Genomic DNA, 15,130 nt, shown 5'->3' with positions numbered 1-15,130 from the left:
AGTCTGGACATTAAAAAAAAAGAAATTACAGACACCGAAATGGCAGGTAAAATGCACGTCAAGGTTCTGAGATTCTGGGGCCCTCGGACACCACTCTGAAAGTGATCCCCCGAACCTGGGCGCAAACATAACCCTCCGTAGATTGCTGAGGCGGCACTCGCAAACGACATGACAAATTTTAGATTTATCTTCAATGGTTGCAACTATATAGGTTGTCGGGATTTCATGAGAGTAAGCATCTTGTATCTTGTACCATCCTTTCGTTGCCGTTTTGTAGGTGCTGTGCTAATCAGATACTCTCAGGAGAAGTATGTACAAACGCTCTCAAGTGACCCTTCTGAACCTGGGCTCAAACATCACCTTCTGTAAATTGCGGAAGCGGGCAGTAGTGAGGGAGAGAAAGCTCTCTCTTGATAGTCTCGTCCACGCGCGTGTATTCCATACCTCTTAGTTGAAAAGGAGAGTTGTCTTTGCTTCCTTCAACAAGAATGAGCGCCGCTAAGAAGAGTCGTCAAACGAAACTTTTGGGGGTGAACCAATACAAGGACCGGAAACCCTCAGGAAATACAGCTGCGAGTGCAGACATCGACTGGTTCATCGAGCATAGGGACCTCACCGATAAATAGCGCGAGCAGAGAGCCTTTGAGTTCTCAGAAATTCCAAGCAGCAAAATCTGTCACCCGCCACTTTTTTAAGAGAAAGATGATAAATTTCAGATTTATTTTTCAATTGTCGCGGATACATGGGCTATCAGGATTTCATGTAAGTAGTAGACCTTGCACTATCTTCCCATGATTGTTCTGTATGTGCTGTGCCTGTATGTGCTGTGCTGATCAGATACCCTTAGAGGCTCATCTCTACCAAATGGAACAATCCAGGTACCATGACTTTGATATACAGAACAGTGGCACCTTTAACCAAGAATATCGAATTGTTCTCTTTTATATCCTCTTAGCTCATCGCTAATAACCTGCGCAGGACTTGACGGCCGAGTTTAAAACAACCCGAATCTGCCGGATCTAGCAGCCCATATGACGCATCTTCTACTCGGTATCCTACGACTATTGATACAACGAGCGAGACACCCCAGCTGCCGTCGAAGACAGATCCCATCGTCCCGAAGACGAACACGAATGATATTGAGAGCCACGAATACGTCTGTGCACGACTCGCCCTTTCCTTGATTAGCTAAACGACCACGCAAGACTGCATCCCAGGGGAAACAATCTATTCAGTTTTCAGACGAGCAACTCACAGACGAGCAGTTGTTTAGGATCCTGCTCTGTATCTCCAAGACTACCATGGCCGCGAATGGGAGGAAATCACGATCACCGACCCACGATCGAAGCTTCGTCAGCTCGTTGCCCCCTTTGCGAGGCGAATTTTCGGTAGTGATACGTTCTTTTACACGATGCGCCATGGAAAGGACGTGCTTTCCTTCCTTCTAAGACCGCTAATCTGCAATTCCACGCTCCCGACTCCTCGTTCTCTTCCTGCACGTTCACGGTCTTCTGCTCTGCCCCGTTCTGCTCCACCGCTACGATGTCGGCTGCTTCTGCGTTCGGTGAGTATAGGGTATGCTGAGGGTGGTTGTGTCACGGCTAATGTTGCTTCAGTTCCCGTCACTCTGTATCTCCTGACTCAGGTGCGCATACAGAAGCCGCCGCGGAAATATAACCTTGAGGAGAGAAAGCATGTGCATAATCTGCAAACACAGATTCCGCATAGACATCCAGAATTTAGGAACAAAATATTGCCGTTCTTGGACTCCATCGTATCTCTTCTTTCCAGGTTGACAAATTCAAGTGGGGATGTGCAGACTGTTTATCCTCATCGATACAAATCCACAGCACTGAGAAATAACCTTTGAACCCTGGGGCAATATCTCTTGGATAGAAATGACTCCTGCAGGACTATACCCGACCCTAAGTAGACTGCAACAAGCATTCCCAATTCGGACAACCATCCAGGCAGAAACATACGACTTTTCAGACATCCCTTCGACAAGTCCCTGCTATACTTCAACAACCACAGCAGCAGCTTCAGTGGATCCAGCAACAGGTTCAGCAGGAGCTCCAACGACTATATAGAATGTACATGGGAGAAGTGCTCGTCAGAAAAACTTGTTCTGATAACTCAAATCCTAAGAGTTCTAAATTTTCAATCCAAAGTTTTATATACTCACTTTCAAATAACAGAATTAGATATTTCTGGAAAGACCAGTTCCAAGCATTTACCCTTTCTCTGTCTATGAAATGTGTTACATCTAGAGAGGCCATTGAGGTACAATTCCAACGTGAGGAGTCAGAAAATGTACGACGAGCTGGCTATTCTTCTCAAGCGTCGTCTGCTTACGCTTTCCAAGAAGACAAACCCACCACGTTTCACGTGGAACATGGCTAAGTATCGTCGCCTTGTCCTTCTTACATCGTGGCTGACATTTCCATACATTGAAGCCACCTGAAACGCCCAGTCGATGAAGAGTGCAATAAATATATTCAATAACAGGAAGCTAGTTCCGCAGTGGCTTCGGTTCATCCAGCACAATGAGCAAATTAGCAAGGATGACGCTACTGCATACTACAAGTCTTTCCTGCATACAGGCTTTGAAAAATGGTCGATTCTAAAGAGATCCCGGATCCACGATTATATTGAGAAATGGAATAGAGCAATTTTTGCAGGGAACAAAACAGGATTATGCTATAATTATATGATATTTAACTGCTATATTTCATAAGTTCAGGGGTTCCTTATTGTTTGCGTTCAAACCCTTGACGAGTGTCTGCGACAGAGAAAAGCCTCGACACTTCTTTTTATGGTTCTGAAACTCAAGAGTATCCATGCAGGAATCACATCTTGGCCAGGTTTGGAATCGGATGATGAAAAGTGATGATGACTTAAACTTCCGCCATTTAATGACTAGCACTTCTCTTCTCTGCCTTGTCCTGGGAAACTGACATGATTCAGAAAAATCAGCTCACTCATAAAGACGCATTTTGGACTAGAGCGGGGTGAGTTTTACAGTCGTCAGGAAAGTTCAATGCAGCATTTGAAGACATAAACAAAATGAGGACATAGTGGTAGTCACATAATATTCAAATACATTACAATATGAAACCCTATAATTCTATCATTTGCTTGATCCTCATATTCAGCTAAGCAAAGAATAAAAAGGGACTCAATAATGAGATACGTGAACTATAACAAGCCAATATGAGCACAATTCATGCAGGAAATGGGAGGTGAGCTTTGAAGAGAGACAACGCGGACCGCAAAGCCAAATTTGACTGTTTAAAGCGCCTCAATAAGACTGACGAACGGCAACAATCCATCGTAACATTCAACTGATAATATCTACTGATATAGTTACAGGCTTACTGCTGACCTTCCCACACGAAAACTTCTAAGGAAGATTCCGACTATCCTAGGAGGAAGAAACGATCAAACTACCTAGGTACCTAGTCCACAACAACATGCTTTAAGACTCAAATGGAACTTTTTGGCCTTTTTGGGATAACCATTTCCTTCTATCTAAGGAAACAGGATGAAGAGACGTCTCATCATAGATTTTGCTATTATTTCGTCTCTAAAGTTATCAGTATCAATAATTTCGCCAGGAGTTGGTAGCAATACCGTCCACAGTGAAAAAATGTTCTCGATGATACTCAGCGTCTCGAAGAGAAATCCAGAAGCAGCAGCAATTCAACAAGCTTCCACCCAAAAATGCACTGCTATGACTACTTTGGAACCTTTCAATGCGCTCTTTGCTTTGGGGATCAATTGGTAAGCCTAAAATCGATAAAAGATAATCTCCCAGATATTGAATGAAGACTTGATCTTAGTGTGTTTGTTGGTGGCCTTGGTCACCGTTGACAGAAATAAGTAGTGATAACAATCCACCTACCTAGTCCACTATTGCAAACCCAGGGAAACGGACAGATTCATCTTTAAAAACGACATTCAGTCTGCTTAGAAAGAATGTTCCATGTCAGAGCTGCTCGGTATGCGCACATATAAGCATCTTTGAAGCGGTCCCCGATGCGCCGGGCGACCAGATTCGGACATTGGCGAGTTGTTATAACGATTGCTTATGCGGTGTATGTGAAAACAACTAGAGAATTGGAATCAGTTACTAAATAGCATTGATCGTTATGGCGCGTGTAATGCGGTAGAGAATCTATATCGATCTAATACACGGCACATCGTCTCCCCGTCCCATTAGAGGTTATAGTATCAATCACATTGTGGTATAAACCCAATACTCGTAATTGTGCCACTGTTCTGAAGCATACAAGAGGGCGTGGGATGAAGGAGGACAGCATAGGAGTACAGATTACACATCGACAGTCGTAGAATGAAAATACGAATCAATCTCCAACAGCCCCAATACCCATCACTCCCTAATAAAACAAGAACGGATTTCCATCTATTCGGAATAATAACTCCCGTGGGTATCATATACATAATACCTAAATCATATAGGTATAATAAAATCAAAAAAAGAAGCATGAGCATTAGATGTGACCCCTTCGAAAGGACCATGGCTCCCTCCCCGTCTACGCAAACGCTAACAATACGCCCTACTATATACGCCTACGCCGGCTCCTGCCTCAGCATCTCAAGGATCATCTCCTGCGTCCGCTGCACGGAGTCCAGTTTCTCCTCCAGCACGGAGCGATCCTTCTCCAGCTCGCGACGGAACTCGCTGCGGAGTTCTTCTCTGATTTCTTCTTTTAGCTTTTCAAGGGTGGAAGATGGCATTGCTGGTGCGTTAGCAGCAGCAGCTGTTGTCGCTGCATCCCCATTTCCAGCAGTGGTTTCTGTCCTCGTTGGTGATATTTCAGGCCGTGATGGTGACTCTGCTGACGAAGAAGCCAGGGCCGCGACGACAGTCGAGGAGCGCGGATTCGATGCCACCGCATCCAGATGCTTGTTTAGCTTGCTGAGCGTTTCCAGAACGGCGGATGTTACGCTGGGGTCTGTTGCTGGTGCCGCAGGTGTAGAACGGTATGATTGAGAGGAATAGTTTCCTGCACTCGCCGCCGCATCATTGATTCCAGCCAAAGGTGTCCGGGGCATCTGGCTTGGGAAGATGGAGTCGTACCCAGGCGGCATTCTGATCGCCGGAGAGGCGGGTGCTGGAGGAGCGGGAGGAGCAGCAGAAGAAGCAGTGGCAGGAGGACCAACAAGCCGTGGTCTGTTGCTGTACTCAGTGACGGGGCTCGAAGAAGTACCAGTCCTCCACGTTTCTGCGGTGTTCTCCCACGGCTTCGCGAACTCCCAGGATCGATCTTTTCTCTTCCTACCCCTCCGGGCATCCCTCTCCTCGATCCGCTTCGCCTCCGCGGCCTCGAAGCGCTCCCACGTCGGGATCCATGCATCCACTGCCTCCCTCCACTGCTGATTGGACCGGTCCTCTCCGCCCTTCTCCTTCTGGTCTGCCAGAAACTTGATCCGCTGCTTCGTGACGACCTCGACTTTCCGCCGCACCGAGTGCCACGAGTACGGATGCCCCTGTTCCCGCGTGAAGTCGTTGGTCACGGTCATCCACCACTCGCAGAGCTTGTTGCGCTCGCCGAAGGTCGTGGCGTGCCGGTTGCAGATATTGAAGAGGGAGACTTCCTCCAGGGTCGTGAGGCGCTTGCCGTGTTTGCGTGTGGTATCCGCTTCCCCATCTGCTACTGCTGCTGCTTCTCCTGCTGTTCTTCTAGCATCTGCTCCTCCGGACCTGCGTAATTGTTGGTGTTCTTCCTCGCTCGCGGCGTCATCTTCCCCCCGCGGGGTCGGCTCGTAGTCCGCATCGCCCGGCGCGTCCGTGGCTGCTGCGTCTCGGGGACTGGGCCCGCTGCTGGAATTGACACTGTCGGAGGTGCGCGGCGTCTCGGCCGGAGTGTCTACGGTTGTTGTCGTCGGTACTGGGACGTAATGGTGCTGCTGCTCTCTAGGCCGTATCGTGGACGAGATGGCGGGGAGAGTGTTGGCCGTGGGAGTCCGCGACAAGGCGGACGGGAGCCATCGCAGCTGAGGCACGCGGAACGAGGGCGTGCCCCCGTGCGGCGTGCCATTTGGAGGCGCATTGCCCGAGGGGGTGTCGGCGTGCCATGAGAACACGGACATATCGTGAGGCTGTATCTGTAGGGATCACTCTGGTATCGTTCGATGCGATCCCCGCGTGCGTGTACGGTCGGAGAAATGAAAATGAAAATTCACGGGCGAGTTCTGAAATTTACGGCGCCCCACGGCCGCCGCCCGTGTCCGGCGTCCCCAATCGGGTATTTTCACCTGTGCCCCCGGTGAGAATACGCCGCTTTGAGAACCAGCAGACACAAATTGTGCATTCGAACTAATGGTGTTTCTCGGAAAGTGTAGAAATAAGTATGAGAATATATGTTAGGGAATTACGTGTATTAGGTCTTGAAAGCTGAGTGAGGGAAGGTTAAGGGCTCATGATTACAGATGTGTTTTGTTTTCGGTTTCACTGTTTTTTATTTATATTGTGTCCGACCTCAGTCACCTTTACTACCCACACAATACTAATCATAAGCCTTGCCAGAACTTGACAATTCAAGCAATCGTGCTACAGGACAGTAAAGCTAAGACCAGGAGAGGTTTTTATGCCATGCATTTACACCATTGTCATACTATTTTATGTTGTACAGTCGTGCTCATACCAACTCCGGAAACGACGGCTCAAACACCGCTCACACTTCCACATCAGCTGAGTAAATTCCGTCCGGAAATGAGAAAGAAAAGATAGGGCCATGGAGATCTATGAGCACAGGAAGGCAGGCGGAAGTACACCAGAGACCAGAGACCCAATAATACAGATATCTTGAAAAAATTGACAGCAAAGGGGAAGAGGAATACAGGACCCGTCGGTTTTATGATATATGCTTCATCGTCTCCGCAGGTACCATGCAAATGCGGCAGTGCCAACACTCTCACCAAACGGCGTGGGGACTTCGGAATAGCCCGGGCGGGCCACTGGGTGTCGCAGGTAGACTGCGGCGCAGATGTTCTGGTTGACCTCGAGGTATCGCGGGATGAACGCGAAGGCGCTCATGTAGTCACGCGGCCGCCAGGGCGTAGCGTAAGGCTTGCTGCTGTCTATAGGGTTGTCGCGCATCTGTTCCAGGGCGCGCTTGAGCACGTCGAATTCTAGGTCAGAGAGCTCGAAGGTGGTTCCCTCGTCGAGCTCCGCCTCGGGGTTCTCAGCAGCCTTCTTGAAGGCTTCGGTAAGCTGGGCACCGGGCTTGCCTTCGGATGTTGAGGTAGCCGTAGTTTCTGCCTTAGCAGCTTCTGTCGACTCCGATTGTTTCGAAGACTGCTCAGGCTTAGACTGTTCAGGCTTCGACTGGTCCGCACCCTGGGCATCCTTGCCCTCCTTCTTCTCGGCTCTCTTCGCCTTCAGTAGCGTGACGAGTTCGGAGAACTGCGCCTCAAGGTTGTCTGTGAGAACGGAGCTCGACTCGGAGCGGGACAGGACCCTCCGGACGGCCCTCTGGAATCCACGGAGCTCCTGCTTGCGCTTGGCAGGAAGGACGTCCTTGCTGCTCGACATGATGGTCTTCGCCTGAGCAAGGAGAGTCTTCAAGGTCTCTCGAGGATTTTCCACTTTTCCATCCGCCTCCGCTTCCGACTTCTCACCCTCTTTCTGTTCTTCAGCAGCCTCTTCCTCTTTTCTCTCCGCCTCCGCCTCCGCCTCCTTGGCGGCCTTCCGGGCAAGTCGTCCCTCTCGACGTTCACGCTTGTCCTTCGGGGCACCGGTGGCATACATGACGCGCTCTGGGTCGACCTGGAAGAGATCACCGGGGTTGAGGAGATATCCGGGGTATTTCATCTGTAAGATGTATTAGAACGATTTATTTTGATGTCTTGTAGCTTCCAATAGATCAGAAGCAATACCTTCTTGCCATTGACAGTGACCGCACCATGGACGACGAATTGCCGAGCCTGTCTCGTGCTGCTGGCAAACATCGCCCGGAAGATCGCAACATCCAGCCGTCGCTCCAGAGGTGCAAAGGTCATCTGCGTAAACGGCGTCCGCGGCACCTCCCTGGGCTTCCGGCCGGGCTTCTCCAGGCCGGAACCACGTCCGGCGGACATCTGGGAGCCGTCATCCTGGGCGAGCTGTGCGGGGTTCATGGGCACCACACTCCGTATGCGCCGCGAGAACATGCGCTCCCATTGACTCTCACGGACCTGTTCGCCGTGGTAGGCACGGGCCACGGACTTGGCGGCCCATTTCTGCTGGAAGAAGGTCTTGTTCGCGACCGGGGGATTCTTAAAGCGGCTGAGGTTATACAGGTTATATTTGCTCCATGATTGTCGGATTTTCTGGCAGACGGAGATAGAGTTAGCCAAGGGCGACAAAAATTCCCTACCAAAACTTGCAATTGGGAAAACAATCAAAGCTTACCGCCTTACTAAGAGGCGTCGTGGCTCTGTTTCTCATGTTGGCGAGGGTCGACGCAGCCAGAAACAACTTCCTCCTCTCCGGGTCGTCGTCAAACTGCCTCCGCGCATCATGCCCAAAACTTCGAAAAACGCAGTTCGGGCCCTCTCTCTCTCACGTGACGCATATCCGGAAGCCGGGGACCGGAGGATCCTTCCGCCGAAGAGGTCGCAAGGACCATAATCACGTGCTTTGCATTCCTATTACATAATGTGCAACCACACAGAAACTAACCAATCGCTTGTCGCAGAGAAAGTCTCGCTTATTCTAGCGCACTCCACGAGGACCCACCCAAAGGCATAAATACTCACTTCCCCCCGCCGCCCTCTTGGGATTTCTTTTTCTTTTCTTTCTTCATACTTACCTTGTTTGGGTGGCCGCGATCAAGAAGGCGGTCCACCACGGAGTGGTCCCTGCATTGCACAGCGCGGCGGAACACTCCGTTCAACGGCCTTCGGGTCATTGACAGGCGTATTCTTTGGCACCTTTACATTCCACTTTAAGTGGGATCGAAATTTTCCAATCTTTTCATCGTTCGCCCCGCCTTGTTGCGGGGGTGCGGAGAAGAGATTTTTCTGTTTGTGGAATTTCCGTGCTTGGTTGTTAAGTAGACGAAGGCTTTGTAAGCGTTGAGGCTTCATGAGTTGCAAGCAGTTATGGCGTATGTGTTTTTGTAGCGATTGCGTTGTAGGTTGGAGATAGTAGTTCGCCTGTAGTACCATGGATGTGTTTGACCTCAACGTTCCTATTTAAGCCTATTGGCCTGTGAAAAAATGAAATGAATCTTGTTTCAAAGCATTCTGCTGTTGCTTCTTGCCTTGCGCTGTAAAAGGTCTCGTCTCCTTGTTTGGTCGTGTCGAGGTTGTTTGGCAACTCGTGGTAATTTCTCGAAAAAATCACGCCGAAAGTTCCAAAAAATTATCTCATCTTATTTATATTCAATGTAGATGCTTGCTTTGGGGTATTTTCATCTAATGTAAATGCACTCATACTTGCGTGAGAATTCGTAAAGACATCCCCTGATCCTAATGAAATCCAGATAAAACGCCCTGTGGAGTTAGTTTTCTCACGTAAACCCGCCCGCCCTTTCAATTTATATGCACCCGCCTGACTCCCATGCCAATTAAGAATAACAAGCTTGACCTTGTTATGCGTACCGTTTCCGGATACACCAAATATATTCTAGACGGTCCGCCGATCATCCATCTCGTTGAGCGCTCGGGAAAGCCTCGACCAGAGTCTCTGCTTCCTCGGGATTCACCGCGTCCTCGAGCATCTCGTGGGCCATGTCCACGGTGTCATCGGTAATTCCTGCTTCCAGTAGTGGGCCCTCACTAAAGGCCAGCCTGGTCAGGACGACGAGGTATTTCTGCTTTCCGCCGGGGACAAGGCCCAACTTCGCGTGCAGATCGATGTTGTGGTGCTTTCGCGTAACTCCGTATATCAGGCTCATCAGTCCGTTCACGAGGGCTGTGTGGAGCTCGTGTTCCGGGGTGTAAGAATAGAGAGCGTCGACCTCATCGTGCATCGCTCGGAAGAGTCGGGCAAGCGCCGTTGGGTGTGCAGCCATGACTGAACATCCGTGGTTGTTAGCCGGATTTGGAGCGGAGAAGGCCACTGCCGTAAGAAACGAGAGCGCCTCGAGCCGCATATCACAGACCTCTGCTGGCATGTAGGGTTTCTGGCCTTCATCAACTTGCGGCTGCTCACTCAGCAGATTGGCCACGCGCTCAAGGATATAATTCTCATTTGAGCTTTGATCTTTATCTGTTCCCAGGATTGGTCCGAATGAGTCTTGACGGAGACTGACTGTTAGGAGATTTAAAGTAATGGTAATGTCACTGATGGGCTGCGCTGGGTTCAGCATCATCAAGATGAAGTCGTAGCGTATATGTTTCCAGAAAGCCCCCATAGCATCCTCGTCGTGCATGCATCCGGTCGCCATGATATAAAGTATGCGTAGGGCCTCTGTGGAGTCGACCTCCAGATGAAGTTTTGACTGGGGTGTCTGCTTGAATTGACCGAGATTTTGCCGTGACATAGGAGAATGGTGAAATCGGGTCACCGCATTGACCTCGACAGACTCCTGGAGTACAGGCACAAGACGTTCGACGAGTTCAGGTGCAATTGAAGATGTATCCAGGAGCAGAATGGACTTGACAATGGCCATGAACATGTAGACCGGTTTAAAGAATTTCTCCTTTAAAGCACGGGACCACAAAGAGATAATGGAATGAGCATACCCCACGGGGTAGTTGCTCGAACGGAGTGTTGATGTCTCATTGAGAACGATTGAAGAAAACGTCCGATCAGGTTCAGAAGGAAATGCAAGTTTTGTCATGACCTCGAGGTCTCGTTCCTTGTTTGGTGGTGTACGATGATTTAAAATCCATTTTACGAATCGTAGATTCTGATCATCTTTTTGGGAAATCGACTGCTGCTCATATTCAACGCCAGTCATGGGGTCAGCCTCTGCAGCAGAGGAGGTTTCTTCCAATGGCATATTCTGTGAAGGGCCTAGCTGAAGCGGAGCCATCCGTATAGGGCTATCCTGACTTGGCTTCCTCTTTCGTTTTCCATGTCCCGTAGGCGTTCCTCGTTTTGACCGACTTCCAGAGGTTTTACTAGGAGATAAAACTGCAATCTCATCATCGTCAAACCCGTCTCTGAATGGGAGCACCTTGGTCTTTTTCGGTGTAACAGGTTGGACCTTTTCAGACTTGTTCTTGGCTTTCAGTTCGCTAACCTTGCGGCTCTCCTCAGCCAGGTCTTGCTTCAGAAATGCATTTTCCGTCGCAAGCGTCGTGCATTCGGCACGTACCGCTTCGACCTCTTCTTTGTGCATCGCAGCTTTCTCAGCTATCCTTTTCTGTAGCGCAGTGATCTGGCGGTCGTGGTCCTGGACGGCTTTTGTCAGATTGGAGCGTATGATAGCAATCTCACCAGCCCTGGTCTCAACATTCGATCTCGCGGCAGCCAATTCTTGCCTCATCTGCTCGTTTTGGCGAGCGAGCTATCTGTGCGTAAGCAGATGATACGTCCAGAAAGGAACAATGCGATCTCACCTCCTCAACGCGCGCCCTCAATTCCTCCATCTCACCGGATCCTGCCTGCTGCTGAGGTATTATTGTTTCGTCGACAATATACACCTCGTCAGTCTCCATCTGCTCGGTTGGAACCTGCGCTGGCTGCCACCCGCCTGTCTGCACATTAGCAGACTGTTCAGGCGGGCGCAGGTCTTCCATATGGTAATCTTCATCGTGCGTGAATCCCTTTGCAAAGGCAGATCTGTGACCAACAGCTGGAATAGGACCGTTGCCATTGTCCACCACTTCAGCGTCCGGCTCGCCAACATCTAAATGTCCGTATTCGTTCGAATCGTATAGGGACTGGTCAGTCGTTGCGGCCCTTAAATTGGCCTGCTGCTGCTTCTGCACGCGCTGCGCAACTCCATTCTGCGCTTGCTGGGCAGTTTGTGCCTTGGCCGTGTTGAAGGCATTCTGTTCGAGCTGCAGCAATGTTGACGGGGGCAGGTCATCGAAGCCATCGTCTGAGAAGTAGTCATCGTCGCTGTCGTCCATGCCCGTTGGACGCTGCCATGAAGGATGCGAGATCGATGTAAGAATACGTGGAACGCAGAAAGTGGGATGAGTCTTAGGAAAAGCGGCTCCCTGTTTCCCCGCAGGGCAATGGGGATCCCTGGATGCGCCGGGCGCTGCGGGCGTCTGTTTGGCCGGCGCTGACCGCGGCTGACACCTGACGTAGCGCGGTGCCCAACAGATCGGCTTAAACGCCCTGTCCGACGCCCGCTGCACACTTCTGCACAACCTGCACCACTTCTCCAGGGTTTATATCTGTCCTCTGCAGCCAGCAGACGGAGAAAAAACAACAGTGTTGGTGACACTGTCCCCAAAGAACCCGGGGTTCGTCAGCCAGTCGTCTCTGCCACCCGTACGCCGGTCTCCGCCCAGCCGCATTCAGACGCTACTTCACATGAAAAATTACGGCCCTACCCAACAACTTTCTTTTCTCGACACCTAAACTCAACTCTTCTCTTGGCCTCATCAGCCGGTCTTCCCACGACCGAAGAGCGCTCTATCACTCTGAAGTGGATGAGAGCGTGTTCTTTTCTTCACAATGGCTAAGTCACGGAGAAATGTCAGATTCCAACACCGGTCGTCCAACGGCGTGGAGCACAGGCGACAGGACTCGTCGGACAGTGCCAGCGATGTAGGCTCCGACCAGGAGAGCCCCAGCAAGAATAGCGGCAGTCCCAAAGCTGAAGTCACGCAGCCAGAGGTATGGTACTCTAGTTCTCCTATGTCTGGGCTCTTTGCCGTTGTTGGTCGGCTCCTAACGATCCCAGAAACCTCAAGAGCCTGAACTATCGGAGTACGAGAAGAAGAAGCAGACCTTCATCACTCGGACAATATGGACATTTGTTATGATCGCTGGTTTCTTCATCGCCATGTTTTCAGGACACATTTACATTATCGCCATCGTTACCGCCGTGCAGATCATGTCTTTTAAGGAAGTCATCGCAATTGCCAACGTTCCGAGCAAGGAAAAGAACCTACGGTTTACAAAGTCTCTGAATTGGTACTTCCTGGCGACGACGATGTACTTTCTGTACGGAGAGAGCGTCATCTATTACTTTAAACACGTCCTGCTGGTCGACAGGGTCCTGCTGCCATTTGCTATCCACCACCGCTTCATAAGCTTTACGCTCTATGTCATGGGTCAGTACCATGCATCCTCCCCGATTCGTTGGTATCAGAACCCAATCGCTAATAAATCGCCATAGGCTTTGTGTTCTTCGTTGCCTCGCTGAAGAAGGGACACTATAGGTTCCAATTCACTCAATTTGCATGGACCCACATGGCTCTCTACTTGATAGTCGTTCAGGCACACTTCATTATGAACAATGTGTTTGAGGGAATGATTTGGTTCTTCCTGCCTGCCTCTCTGGTCATCACGAATGACATCTTTGCCTATGTCTGTGGTATTACGTTCGGTCGGACGCAGCTCATCAAGCTGTCCCCGAAGAAGACCGTCGAGGGATTTATTGGAGCGTGGATTTGCACCATCGTCTTCGGCTTTTTCATGACAAATATCCTGATGCGATACAAATACTTTATCTGCCCGGTCAATGACCTCGGATCCAATGTTCTGACCGGATTAGAGTGCACCCCCAACCCCGTCTTCGCACCCCAGCCTTACAAGCTCCCGGAGTGGACCGGATTCAATAAGACGATCCATATCGCCCCGATGCAGTTCCATATCCTTGTTTTTGCGACATTTGCCTCCCTCATCGCGCCTTTCGGTGGTTTCTTTGCATCTGGCTTGAAGCGTACATTTAAGATCAAGGATTTCGGAGAGTCTATCCCGGGCCATGGCGGCATCACCGATCGTATGGACTGCCAGTTCATCATGGGTTTCTTTGCCTACATGTACTACCACAGTTTCATTGCCGTATACAAGGCCAGCGTCGGAGATATCATCGAAACCGCGATCAACGGGTTGACCGTCGACGAGCAACTGGAAGTTGTCAAGGGCCTTGGCAAGTACCTGTACAACCAAGGGACTGTCTCAGAGAAGGTATGGCTTATCCCTGCGGTGTACAGTGTGATATATCATTTGCTAACCGCGGAACAGATTCTGGATTGCCTCAACGCTGAACTCAAGCGCCGGTGAGGCATTAAGATATTCACGACTTTCATTCGATGATGAATTCTTTTCTATCTTGAGAAGCGCACCATCCAGGATCCTAGGTTTTTCCAAAAAAAATACCTCTATCTAGCCTCCGTGTGCAACCAAATAACCCTAACGCTTCTTTTGATTCTGTTCATGTCTTACCCCCTTTCAACCCCTCCGTCGGACCGCTACCAAGGCACCGCATTCCTAACCCTGTTCACCTCCTAATGCCGATCATGCATCATCATCTCATCAACATCGGGAAGAATGCGGCTGGCTTGAACCGCTTTCCGATTTTTCATGCCTCCTTGCCAGCCGTGGCGGCCCTTTCGAAGCTTTCGCACATTCAACACTGTAAAGCTTACCTGATGTAATAATTCGAAAAGAAAATGAAATCACTTTATTTGCCCCTCATGTTTTCATTTTCACCCTTGGGATTTTACTGTTACCTCTTCTACTGTTCCTTGGCTTATTTTGGGAAGGGGACCTTATATTGACTGCGAAATGCATGATCAGATTGGGTGGAAGCAATGAAATCCAGACAGAAGCAACGGGATAACTCAGGTAGGGACATTGCTCGGCTGGGATATTGCGGTAACTTATGGGCAGTAGTTAGGAGCCTGCCTCTACTCTGGGATTGATCGAATTAGCTGTAGAGGTCATGATACGATAGGTAGGCGGTTCACGCAATGGGCTAGTTAATTTATTTATATTTATTTTAATATTTCTGTGCTTTTCTTGTTGCCTTTTTTTGAAGGGAAAGCTGAAATATGATTTATGAGGAAACGAGTGGATCTGGTCGGATATCTATTCATACCTATCTATTGGAGTTGCACCGCATGGATCTATGGTTGGTACTTTCTGTTTCGTTCTTGGCCTATATTATAGAGGCTGCTCCCGCTATCTATCTACCTAACCTACCTTCTAGGATGGATAGATCAGGTATGTCTATGGGTGGATTATTCATTTCTATCTCCGTTG

General features: G+C 49.7%; 4 protein-coding genes across 4 annotated transcripts; 1 reads left to right on the top strand and 3 right to left on the bottom strand.

Annotated features, from left to right (window-relative positions):
* Positions 1–4,593: 4,593 nt before the first annotated feature.
* Positions 4,594–6,117, bottom strand: VTN00DRAFT_7653 (uncharacterized protein; the record flags this gene model as incomplete). Its single annotated transcript, XM_069434420.1, has 1 exon — positions 4,594–6,117. The coding sequence occupies one exon, from the start codon at positions 6,115–6,117 to the stop codon at positions 4,594–4,596; it is 1,524 nt and encodes a 507-aa protein (XP_069285919.1).
* A 778-nt stretch (positions 6,118–6,895) lies between these two features.
* On the bottom strand, positions 6,896–8,455 carry VTN00DRAFT_7652 (mitochondrial 37S ribosomal protein uS4m; the record flags this gene model as incomplete). Its single annotated transcript, XM_069434419.1, has 3 exons — positions 6,896–7,840; positions 7,906–8,337; positions 8,420–8,455. 3 exons carry the CDS (start codon positions 8,453–8,455, stop codon positions 6,896–6,898), a joined length of 1,413 nt encoding a protein of 470 aa, XP_069285918.1.
* Positions 8,456–9,653: 1,198 nt separating this feature from the next.
* On the bottom strand, positions 9,654–12,036 carry VTN00DRAFT_7651 (uncharacterized protein; the record flags this gene model as incomplete). The annotated part of the gene is made up of 2 exons (XM_069434418.1): positions 9,654–11,468; positions 11,521–12,036. The coding sequence occupies 2 exons, from the start codon at positions 12,034–12,036 to the stop codon at positions 9,654–9,656; spliced, it is 2,331 nt and encodes a 776-aa protein (XP_069285917.1).
* Positions 12,037–12,592: 556 nt separating this feature from the next.
* Positions 12,593–14,149, top strand: VTN00DRAFT_7650 (uncharacterized protein; the record flags this gene model as incomplete). Its single annotated transcript, XM_069434417.1, has 4 exons — positions 12,593–12,754; positions 12,822–13,194; positions 13,260–14,053; positions 14,111–14,149. 4 exons carry the CDS (start codon positions 12,593–12,595, stop codon positions 14,147–14,149), a joined length of 1,368 nt encoding a protein of 455 aa, XP_069285916.1.
* Positions 14,150–15,130: the final 981 nt, after the last annotated feature.

This window comes from Thermoascus crustaceus, assembly GCF_041956765.1.
Source record: "Thermoascus crustaceus strain CBS 181.67 unplaced genomic scaffold VTN00scaffold_5, whole genome shotgun sequence".
NCBI classification, from domain to species: Eukaryota; Fungi; Ascomycota; class Eurotiomycetes; order Eurotiales; family Thermoascaceae; genus Thermoascus; species Thermoascus crustaceus.
The sequence above is the reverse complement of the archived record's forward strand: the minus strand, read 5'-3'. Positions and strand labels throughout refer to the sequence as shown.